This window comes from Seriola dumerili, unplaced genomic scaffold, assembly GCF_002260705.1.
Source record: "Seriola dumerili isolate Sdu_G_001 unplaced genomic scaffold, Sdu_1.0 BDQW01000149.1, whole genome shotgun sequence".
In the NCBI taxonomy this organism is placed as follows: Eukaryota; Metazoa; Chordata; class Actinopteri; order Carangiformes; family Carangidae; genus Seriola; species Seriola dumerili.
Genome location: NW_019174404.1, coordinates 22,335,888 through 22,347,042, shown reverse-complemented (window position 1 = coordinate 22,347,042; position 11,155 = coordinate 22,335,888). Strand labels below are relative to the sequence as shown.

Here is an 11,155-nt window from a genome sequence, read left to right as displayed (position 1 = left end):
TATAGACATTTGAGTTAAAATGTGTCATAATTAGTGAATGAATTTGGGAGTTATGGCCAAAAACATGTTTTATGAGGTCACAGTGTGACAGAAGTGATGAAATTCCACCTGGGCGTTCCTGATATATTTGGATTCACGTGAATGCCGTGACCTTGAACTTTGACCTTTGACGACAAAAATCTAATCAGTTCATCTTTGAGTTGTAGTGAATGTTTGTACCAAATTTGAAGGTGGTCTGTCAAGGAGTTACTGAGATATAGTGTCCACATGGGACGGGATGGAGAACCCGAAAACAATATGCAGTTGCCGGCACAGAGGAGTAAAAACATCTACATATTCTTAAGTATGATTTAGAAAGCAGGACTTTTACTTTACTTGTATTTAGGTACCTTCTCTTGTCGGACTGGTACTTCTATTCACTCATTAGTAGATATGAGGGACTTAACTCACAAATTTGAGGACTTGAGATTTGCTTGACCAACACTGATAAAAGACTCTACTATTTTTTAATCAAATATTTCCATTTTTCTAGAAGTTACATTTGTTTTTTTTGAAGCATTAGCGGGTGATTTTTATCGCGATGCCCACAAACCTGGCAACCTATTAGGACGTGGCAGACCAGCAGGGGCCAACGCACAAGGCAGCGATCATGGGGAGGGGTTAAGTCCAATAATACAAAAATTTGTATTGGAGGAAAGAGAGAGCACCTTGCAGGTTCCACACAGAGATGTATAGTAATGGTAATGGCACTCAGTAGAGTTCCTACCTCCACCAAGGACAAACAATCCTACACATTAAAGAAAGTGATAAACAAGATCCACACCAAAATGTAATGAGTTCTTCCCTCTCCACATCTACTTGGAACCTGCTTGAGACTTGAAGGTTAAAACTTGTGACTTGCTTTGACTTGACTTGACTTCCTTGACTCTTACCATGGTAACTCTGGGACCTGCACTTGTGACTTCCTCCCACCTCTGCTCATTACTTCTACCACCGTCTATCTCTGATTGTAGCGACTAAAAACATGAGTAAAGTTTTCATGGTTGTGCTTAGGCAATTGGAACATGGTAAATGTTAGGAAAGGATGGTGGATACTTCAGAAACATTTTATACTGTGTGACCGTTGATTTGCTGTAATCGTTGAAAGGAGGTGGTATTAGTGGGTGGACATTTAGTTGGAATTGTCTTGTCAAACCAACTTTTCATATAAAATAAAAGTCTATAGTCCTATAATAAAAATCTTAAGAAAATCTTTTTTGCTGTCTTACTGTGAAGTTTAGTTGGCAGTGGCATTCATAAATTCAATTAAAAATACAACTGTATTGTATTATTCTTATTATTATTAACATTTTTGAGAATCACAAATTCATTTTCACAACACTGTGCATTGTGTTTTTCATTTCGCACATGACTTTTTCTCATACAATTACAACTTAATCTAACTTTTATTTTTACTTAGATGAAATCTAACTTAAAAATATAATGACTTTATTCTTTATTGACATTTTTTATAAAAAAAAAATAGAATTACAATTTGACTGTTATAACATTGTGAGTTTTCTTCTCATAAAATTTCAACTTATTTAAAATATTTTCACTTTTATGAAATTCAATGACTTAATTTTAATTTAAAATAATGACTTTATTCTTTGTTGTGACATTTTCTTTTGTACATGACTTTTTCTTAGAATTAAAATTTGACTTGTGAGTATTTTCTCAAAATATTACAACTTCAGTCTTGAAATTTTACTTTTCCTACATGACTTTTACTTTGTAAAATTATGATTTTATTCTTGTAACATTTTTAACTTGTAAGATTCGAATTTTTCCCTTGAAATTCTTACTTCACTTTCATGACATTATGAGTTCTTCCCACTGCTAATCCTTGTCCACTGTCACACAGATCAAGTCTTAAATCTTTAGAAAACCTTTTTTGCTGTCTTATTGTGAAGTGCAGTTGGCAGTGGCATTCATAAGTTTCCTGTTAGTACAAAACAATAAAGCACATTGATTTCTAAAAAAAAAAAAACAGCACACTGTGATTAGCATTCAGTCCGTACTGCAGGCTGTCAGGAAACAGAATGGAACTGGGACACAGCTCTAGTTCTCACAAGGATAAAAGGGCAAGAACACATCCAAACACACACATGAGACATGATCATGATGCACTGTGCTGCAGGGACGACCCAGTTTGTACAGAACTCAATGAATGAATGGCTTTTTTTTTGCTGCTGCCCCCTCAGTGGATGTAGGAGCTGGATTGATGTTCAGAGTAAACAGACTTCACCCAGCGGGCGGCTGGTGTGGAAGCAGAGTTGTGCTTGTTGATGCAGATTGTGATGAAATGAGGAATATTTACTATCACTTTGTCATAACCCTTCATTACAGACAGTTGTTCAAAAATAACATATAGAAAGATATTTCATTTTAAAGCATTCTCTTTCCGTCGACAAGCTCAGGCATAGCTCAGTCACATAAAACACTTCTTTGTCATAAAACTTTTTTAAAAATCCATTCACACATCTTATGAGCCATAAAATATTACAAATACATATTCTGCCTCAGCTATTATACAACAGAGAGCTGGGGTGAAGCTTCAGTACAAGAGTTAGATATGACTTCCTACGTGTTAAAAACAACATTACTGGGCTTGTGGTGAGCTGTGAGTTTTCTGTATGAGCACTTCCAAAACTATCTTTGGCAGTTTGCATTCTCTTTCAAAAGTGCAACAGATCCTTAATAAACCCCCCTTCCTCTCCCCCCTCCCTTCATTCAGACTGCTGAGCCCAAAAAGCCTTTATCACATACCAGTCAAAAGGTTTAGAACAAACCATTTTTCCAGTTCTCACTGAAATTTGAAATAAATTCAGTTCAACAAAAAGGTCCCATGATTCCTTCTTTTTAAACTCTCCAGTTGTATATTTGCTCATAAAAACTGAGACATTGAATTATGTCTATTCAAATAACAGCTGGAACTAGAATCACCTCCTGGAGGTCGTCTGCCTCCTCCACTCAGACTAGTTTCAGGTTTTATCCCTTTTTATACAGAATCATATAAAATATGAACCATTTGACATTTTGTCATAATTGCTGCGTGAAGTCTTGAGTTATGGCTAAAAAGTGTTTTGTGAGGTCACACTGACCTTGACCTTTGACCACTTAAATCTAATCCCTGAGCCAAATTTGAAGGGATTCCCTTGAAGAGTTCTCATGATACTGTGTTCACAAGGCCAAAAACATGTTTTGTGAGGTCACCATGACCTTGACCTTTGACCTTTAACCACCAAAATCTAAGCAATTTGTCCTGGAGTCCAAGTGAATATTTTTTACCAAATTTGAAGACGTTCTGTCTGAGATATCATGTCCACAAGAATGAGATGGATGGATGGATGGATGGACAACCCAAAAAACAACACACCTCTGGCTCTGGCTGGCGGAGGTATAAAAATGGAGGTGTTCTAGAACTTTTGACCAGTAGTGTAAATATATATATTTCCTGCTTTAGCTCCACTAACTAAACTTTTTTATCATCAGCCTGAAGCCGTTTCACTTTTAAATTCTTCATCTGGGTTAAATGGCTATTCAACTGTGCATACATACATCCATAGCATATATCTCTAACTACAATCAGAGTGAGCTGTACAGTCACATCGTCTCACAAAGTCAACTCGTTCTGCTTCGCACAGCAATAAAGCACAAACTTCTACAGTGTCTATAGAACAGGAGCAGATCTGCAGTGGAGTTATCGGAGCCACTGTTTGGAGATTTGAAAAATAAAATTGTAATATTCTGATAAACAGAGGTAAAGTCATGAGAGGAAGTTTGAGAAAAAGTTGCACAAATAAAATCACAAGGAAATAAAAGTAATTTCAGAGTGAAGTTGCTAGTTTACAAGGTAAGTAAAAGTTGTCATTTCAATTAACAATATAATGATATTGTTATAATATTATCATTATTAACATTTTCTCAGAATTACAAATTCATTTTCACTACACTGTGCATTGTTATTATCATTATTATTATTTTTATTATTATTATTTCACAAAATAAAATGAATTTATCCTCAAAATATTATGACTTTTTCTCATAAAATTACAACTTAATAAAAATTTTATTTTTACTTTAATGACATTTAATGACTTAACTTTAATTTAAAATAATGACTTTATTCTTTATCATGACATTTTTTCTTAGAATTACAATTCAACTTGTGAGTTCTTTCTCAAAATATTTCAACTTTAGTCTTGAGATTCTACTTTTTCTATCAAGACTTTTACTTTGTAAAATGATGACTTTATTCTTGTAACATTTTTACCTGTAAGATTTGAATTTTTCCCTTGAAATTCTTACTTCACGTTCATGGCATCAGGACTTTTCCCTCTGCTGCTCCTCGTCACACAGATCACACACTTCAAGCCACATCAAAAGCTAAAAAAAGCAAAACCTCATGAAAAGCTGTAGTACTTTGAAATATACATCAGAGATGAGTGGCAGTTGAGCTATATGTGTGTGGTGTGTTCTCTTTTTTATTTTTACGTGTGTATTAGTGTGTGTGTGTGTGTGTGTGTGTGTGTGTGAGAGAGTGTGTGTGTGAGAGTGTGTGTTCAGTGGTCGAGGTTCAGCAGCAGGCTGGGCAGTGTCTTCAGGTCCATCTGTGGCAGCAGCCAGAAACAGTAGAGCAGCAGCCAGAGCAGCAGCAGCAGATAGAGCTCCCAGCTCTCACTCCTCCTACACACACACACACACATACACACACACACACACAGAGGGAGAAAAAGTTCAGAGGAGACACAAAAATAACACAAGCTTATCGACACAAGTAGCTTCTTGTCATTAGTCATAGAGGACAAAAACGTCTCATTTGGATTAGTTAATATTAATATTAGTATTAGTACCGTGTCCTTGGCTGTCTGCTGTTCACCACTGACTCAGTCACATCAGTTTGACAAAGCTTCTCAGTTCTACAAAAAATAACCTCTGCTGTCCCACAATCCACTGCAAACCCATCACCCGTTCAAATTGAAACTAGGCTTCAATGAGTAAGACTGAATGAACTCAACCCCTCTAGAGTACGCGACTAAATGAGATGTGGTGTGTTCCAAAGGCCTTCAAGTGCACAGTGACCGTATTCCTACAAGCTGATAATATTTATCTTAAATGTTTATACTGCAAGTTTTAGTTTTTCCATTAAATAATGTGTTTAATGCTCTATCTCAGAATATACTGGTGACCAGTTGGAGCACTGGAGCATGAAGCCAGGATTTAAACTAGAATCACCACCTGGTGGTTGTCTGCCACCTCAACTCAGACTAGTTTCAGGTTACATCCTGTTTATCCAGAGTCATAGAAAATATCAACCATTTGTGTGAAGTTTTGTCATAATAACTGTGTGAAGACTTGAGCAATGGCTTAAAAGTGGTTTTTCCAGGGGTCACACTGACCTTGACCTTTGACCTTTGACCACAAAGGAAATCTAATCAGATCATCCTTGAGTCCAAGTGAATGTTTGTGCCACATTTGAAGAAGTTCTTTCAAGGCGTTACTGAGATATTGTTACTGAGATACCGTGTCCACGAGAAAAGCGACGGATGTATCACTTCATACAAAGGACTGGGAACTGAATCATGTGACCACGTTCTTACCAAAAGTCACCATTGTCATCTTTCCTGGTCGCCACGGTCTCAGCTCTCCGTTTGTCCTGTGAGTGGAGAAAACACCGGACACACACTCTTAGTGAACTGCGACGGTACAGATGATTTATCCAGGCGCAGCGAGATCTCCGCGGAGAAGGAAATGGAGTGTCAAACTAACCACAGCCTCAGTGAGATGAGCCCCCTTTCTGTGACGGAGAACTGGAGGGATGTGACTTTCATCTGGTCCGCTGGAACTTTTGGTGACACTCCTGAAAGGACAAAATCCATTAGTTCTGGCCTCATCAGCAGAGAGCAGACCCAGGCAACGCAGCGGGGAAAGCCGTTATGAGTATTTACACATCTGCAGATCATAATAATACAGGTATGAAAACAAACGGTCCCTGTTTACTTCACCACCACAACAAGAACTCATTCTTCCTGTTGGAGTTTCATCTCTATTCATCTTGTTTTTTTTAATCGTAAAACTCCACAACAAGTTGAAAGTAACACACGTTTGACATGTGGCCTTAGTAAGTTGATATATCGGTCTCTTTAGCTGCTAAATGCTCCGCTGTGTTCACCAGCTGGTCGCCAACTGTGTCTGCTGTTTGATGCTGAGCAGGAAGTGGATGACTGGACTTATCGGAGCTTTCAGAGCACCTGGTTGATTTGACAACACCCGTGGTTACTGGTGGATTTAATAATACGGATCCCATAGCTTCATACAAAAATAACACCCGGGCAACAAACACAATCTGACCAGCAACACGTCACACTGCTGGACCAGAGAAGACGTATATTTCTGAACGAATGAGATTCTCCTGAGGAATTAGGATTTTCTAAGTGTCAATCAATATTTCTAAAATCAACGGCTGGCGGTAACAAAGTACATTTACTTGAGTACTGTACTTTTACTTTTATTTTAGAAACTTCAGACTTTTACTCCACTACACTTAAAAGACAAATATTGTACCTTTGACTCCACTACATTTCTATGAAGCATCTTACTTGGAAGCAGAGCTTTTAGTAGGTGGACTGAATTTCATTTTGAAAATGTGATCGACCATACACTGTGTTGATCCCAGGAGAAAAACCAATCACAGCCAACTCCTCCCCTGTCAGTCATGACAACCTGTCAGTGTCCTAACCATGGCGACGTTAGATAAAGATGAGGCAGAAGATTCTTCACCAGAGACCATGGTCTGATCTGAAGTCTGTGTTTGAAGGTTTAGAAATAAAGAAAGATTCATTTAGTCTGAAATGTTTGCTGTGTTTTTTGCGATCACATTTTTCATTAAAGAAACTTTTTTTTTAAAGTATATTTTTTTTGGGCTTTTTATGCCTTTATTGATAGTGCAGTAGAGAGAGACAGGAAATGGGGAGGCAGAGAGAGAGGGGGAATGACATGCAGCTAAGGGCTGTCCGATGCGGGACTCGAACCGGGGCCGACTGCAGCGAGGACTGTAGTCTCTACACATGGGGCGCCTGCTTAGACCACTACACCACACGACGCCCTGACTACAGCTCCTTTTGTTGATTAAATTGTGTGTTTATGTCCATGTCTGCAGTCATTGTATCATATTCTACAGGATTCTACACGTTCTACAGTCAGTCAGTCAGTCAGTCAGTCAGTCAGTCAGTCAGTAGGGTTGTGTCAAGTCATTAGGTTCTGTAAATGTGGAACAAAACAACAATGAGTTGACATATAAAACTTTACTTTTGAATACTTCAGTATTTTTATGATCAAGTACTCCTGCACTAAAATTTGTCTGAACAACTGTCACTTGTATTGGAGTGATATTTGACCAGGAGGATCTGTACTGTGACTCAAGTAAAGGAGCCGTGACCTCTGCTCACCTCTGTCTAAAATACAGACACTGCTGTAAAAGTGAGACCGTGGTAAAAATAAGGAATAAATTGGAGCAAAAACAAAGAACAACTGTAACTGGAAACTAACTGGTAGTAAACAGTTATAACAGTTGTATTACACACCAGAACTGGCCAGACACATAAGTAAAACCAAGTGCCTGTTCAGGGTCCCTGTGGCCACCAGAGGGCCCCCAAGAGCACCTGAAATGTCCCACAAGAGAGCCAGGCAGCCCTTTACGCTCACGTTGGATGGTCCTCTCGCTCTGAGAGGGGAGATTTGCGTTCATATTTGTTTATTTACAAAACCCTTATTGAAAAACTGCCTTTATATCTTTCATTCATGTTAGTTTGGCCATCTGGACCACATTAGACCAGGACTAATGACCGGCTCACGCTCCATTTTCCCTTGAGTTCATACTGAGCTTGGAAGATCTGCTTTAGACTTCTTTGCACTGTCTCCCTAAACCCACTACAAAAAACCTTATGAATTTTTTGATTCTCTCTTGGTCATTTTAGATTCTTAATCTCTGACCTTTTCACTTCTGTTTGTACCTGTTTCAACTGTTCCTTGTATTGATATGCTTGTTTTCATTGATGTTCTTTTTTAACTGGTATTTTTATTTATTGTAAATGAAGCTTTACCCTCAATGATTTTTGAGTTTAAACAAAGACATATAACTACACAAGCTGTGTCAGCCCCCCAAAAGTGGATGAAGGGAAACTATCCTTCTGGTCATGAAAAGAGGAACATGGAGGTCAGGACACATAAAACAACCTCCTCCTTGGCAACAATCCTTAGTAACTCATTTGCTGATGAGGACTGTGAAAATGATCTTGTATGAAAAGACTGATATCTGCCCTTGATTGAAATATTCTCTGATGTTGATCAATGCGTCGTCCTGACATTTTCACTTTACAACTCTAGAAGTTCATTTACATACTGGCTTGGCTCATCTGATCTCTGATTAACAAGAAGTCATTATAATTAGAAAACAAGCTTTGTTATCTTGAGATAATGGGATAGTTATCTTGTTATCTCAGGATAACAAAAAATCATTTTCTCCTAATAACATCTCGTTATCTCGGGATAATGAATTTGTTAACTTGAGATAACGGGATAAAAAAATATTTGCAAATATGACTCTTCCCGGCTTTTGTACAAAGCATTCAAAAATGTCGTGCTACATAAAATGGTATCATGAAGGTTTGTTTTTTTCATGAACCCATCAAGTAAAGTCATCTGGTATTGTCTTCACAATGTATCCATCATTTCCTCTGAATCCCACGTGGAAACAGACTCGACAATGAAAACTGATTCATGAAGAGGAAATAACAGAACATGTGAGCAGCTTAAAAATACAAAGCATAAAAAGCATCAAAAGTGGGTTTGATATATGAAAGTTTTAAGGATTATCATTTTAATTCCACTGTTGAACATGAACAGAATCAAGCTCTCTGGCATTAATTAATCCAACGACATTGATTTCTGTAATCCTCGTCCTTTTCTTTAAGCCACGGTCTTTCAACCCCTAATAAGGCCCGTCCTCATCTCCATCACCAACCTACAGAGACTTTGTTCAGTACTTTTAAGGAAATATGGGAGCAAACAGAGAAGCCGGGTCAGAGCAGTCCCATGCATTGCCATAACACTGGTTTCCCCCTGGGTAATGTGTGTTTCTCAGTGTACCAGGGAGCTGGCTAAGAATAGAAAACCTACCTCACAGGCTCTGTGTTTTCCCTGGCAGAGCCCGGGCCCTGTTGTTCAGCCTCACTCATACTGCTGCCATCTGCTGGATCATCATCACCCCAGAGTCCTCCTGTCTTCTCCCCGGGAAACAAGTTCTGCTCCTGGGATTCAGATGCTTTACCAGTCTCCTCGTTGGTCTTAGTGATCGCCTAACAAGAGCAGGAAACGACGAGAGAGAAACCTTTTAGCTTTTTAGAGGGAAAACAGATTTAAAGTTGTAATGTTCTGATGGACCTTTTCTCTAGTGCCACCTTCAGGCCAACACGTGACAGTGTTTACACCGAAAACTTTAATTTTAATGGGCAAATTGCCATGAATGTTACAGAGCAGATTCATGCTCCTTGGAGAATAAACCCTTTCCATTTTGATCACTCTATGAGCTTTCTTGTTTCAACGCCACCCTCAGGCATAAATGTCAGTGAAATAGATTACCACAGAATTTTAAAGATCTCATTCGTACTTCCAGAGGATTAACCCTTTTTCTTCAAATGACCTCTTAACCTTTCCTCCAGCATCAGCCTCATAAGAAGAGCAAAATCAACTCTTTGTCATATTGTCACTGAATCAAACACGTTTATATCCTGAGGTGAAATAAACGTTTGGAGGGATTTCGATGCTTTAAAATCTACATAACATGTAGTTAAAGTTGTCACCCAGTATTCACTGATGGTTTACCCCTGACTCTTGTTCTCGTTCTTCAAATAAATGATTCATGATAACAGAACAACAGCCCGAGCTCATCACACTGACCCATCAGTGGAACAGAATGATGTGCCTGTGCTTAATGAATATCAGCGGGTCATCTGGTTGTTAGGTGTGATATTGTGGAGGTGTGAAGTGTCACATTGCTTCATGTTCCTGTTTGGGCAGTTGGACCATCACACACACACAGGCAGTGTGAAGGCAGTGTTTTCTATGATGCCGCTCACTTTACAGTGATAGAAAAATTACCCTGAAAATGAAAGGTCCCATCTTTTCCTCTTCTCCTGTGTTTTATTTGAAGTGTTGATCCATAAGAATATATATTTGTGGTTTTAAGATCCAAAAAACATCTCAATGTAGTTTTACATCTCCTCTCTCAGGTTTCTCTATGGAGCTCTAGTAACAACAGGTCTGTGAGCCAATCAGAAGATTGGAGGCTCTGAGACTCTCTTCTGATTGCCTGACTGCTTTCTGAGTGATCCAATAAAAAATATAGCAGATTTTGATGGATTGATGGATTGATTGATTGATTGATTGATTGATTGATTGATTGATTGATTGATACTTTCACAGTATTAATTTAGAACCTAGACATGCTTTATAAATCAACAAACACATGGACATCTGCCTTCATGCAATACGGTACCAAGACCTTTGTTGGTTTAGCTTCATTCAGTAGAATAACTGCCTAATTTCTGCATTTTGAACTGGAGAATGTTCCTCTGTTTTCTCTGTTTCATGTTGTAAATTGACTCAATTTGTGGTTTGGATTTAAGTGTGTTACCATACAAACATTTGCAAACTAGCATTAAACACAAAGTACAGCGGGGTATGCAGCCCCCAATTTAACTTGACACAAGATTAGAAATTCAGGGGCTCCACGCCTGGTCACAATGTGATTAGTTTTGTACATATTTGGTCAGAGACCAAAGTATCAGTGCTAGATGGAAAGTCAAGGGATCATCAAAGGTAGTTAAATTCATCCAAATCTCATGGGAATCAGTCCAAAAGTTATCGAGATATTTCACCCAAACCCACATATGTTACCTTCATAGTGGCAACAGGGAAAAGGTTTTTAGCGTTCTCTCCTCTGAGGATCAAAATGTCATCCCCACCAATTCAATATATTTCAGTCTGGAGCAAATTGATGGACTGTCCAACTGACCAGCCGATATTTCCATGTCTAGAGCCATGCAAATAGCTT

At 38.4% G+C, this 11,155-nt stretch overlaps 1 protein-coding gene across 2 annotated transcripts in view; it reads right to left on the bottom strand.

Moving 5' to 3' along the window:
* Positions 1-4,252: 4,252 nt before the first annotated feature.
* The window catches only part of clmn (calmin), a 45,983-nt gene continuing 39,080 nt past the window's right edge, over positions 4,253-11,155 (bottom strand). For both annotated transcript variants that reach the window (XM_022750447.1, XM_022750448.1), the window contains 4 exons: positions 9,220-9,398; positions 5,812-5,902; positions 5,643-5,698; positions 4,253-4,728 (listed from right to left, as the gene is read on the bottom strand). In XM_022750447.1, the coding sequence (XP_022606168.1) occupies positions 4,605-4,728; positions 5,643-5,698; positions 5,812-5,902; positions 9,220-9,398 (450 nt within the window). In that variant the 3' untranslated portion in view covers positions 4,253-4,604. The remainder of the gene's footprint in view (positions 4,729-5,642; positions 5,699-5,811; positions 5,903-9,219; positions 9,399-11,155) is intronic.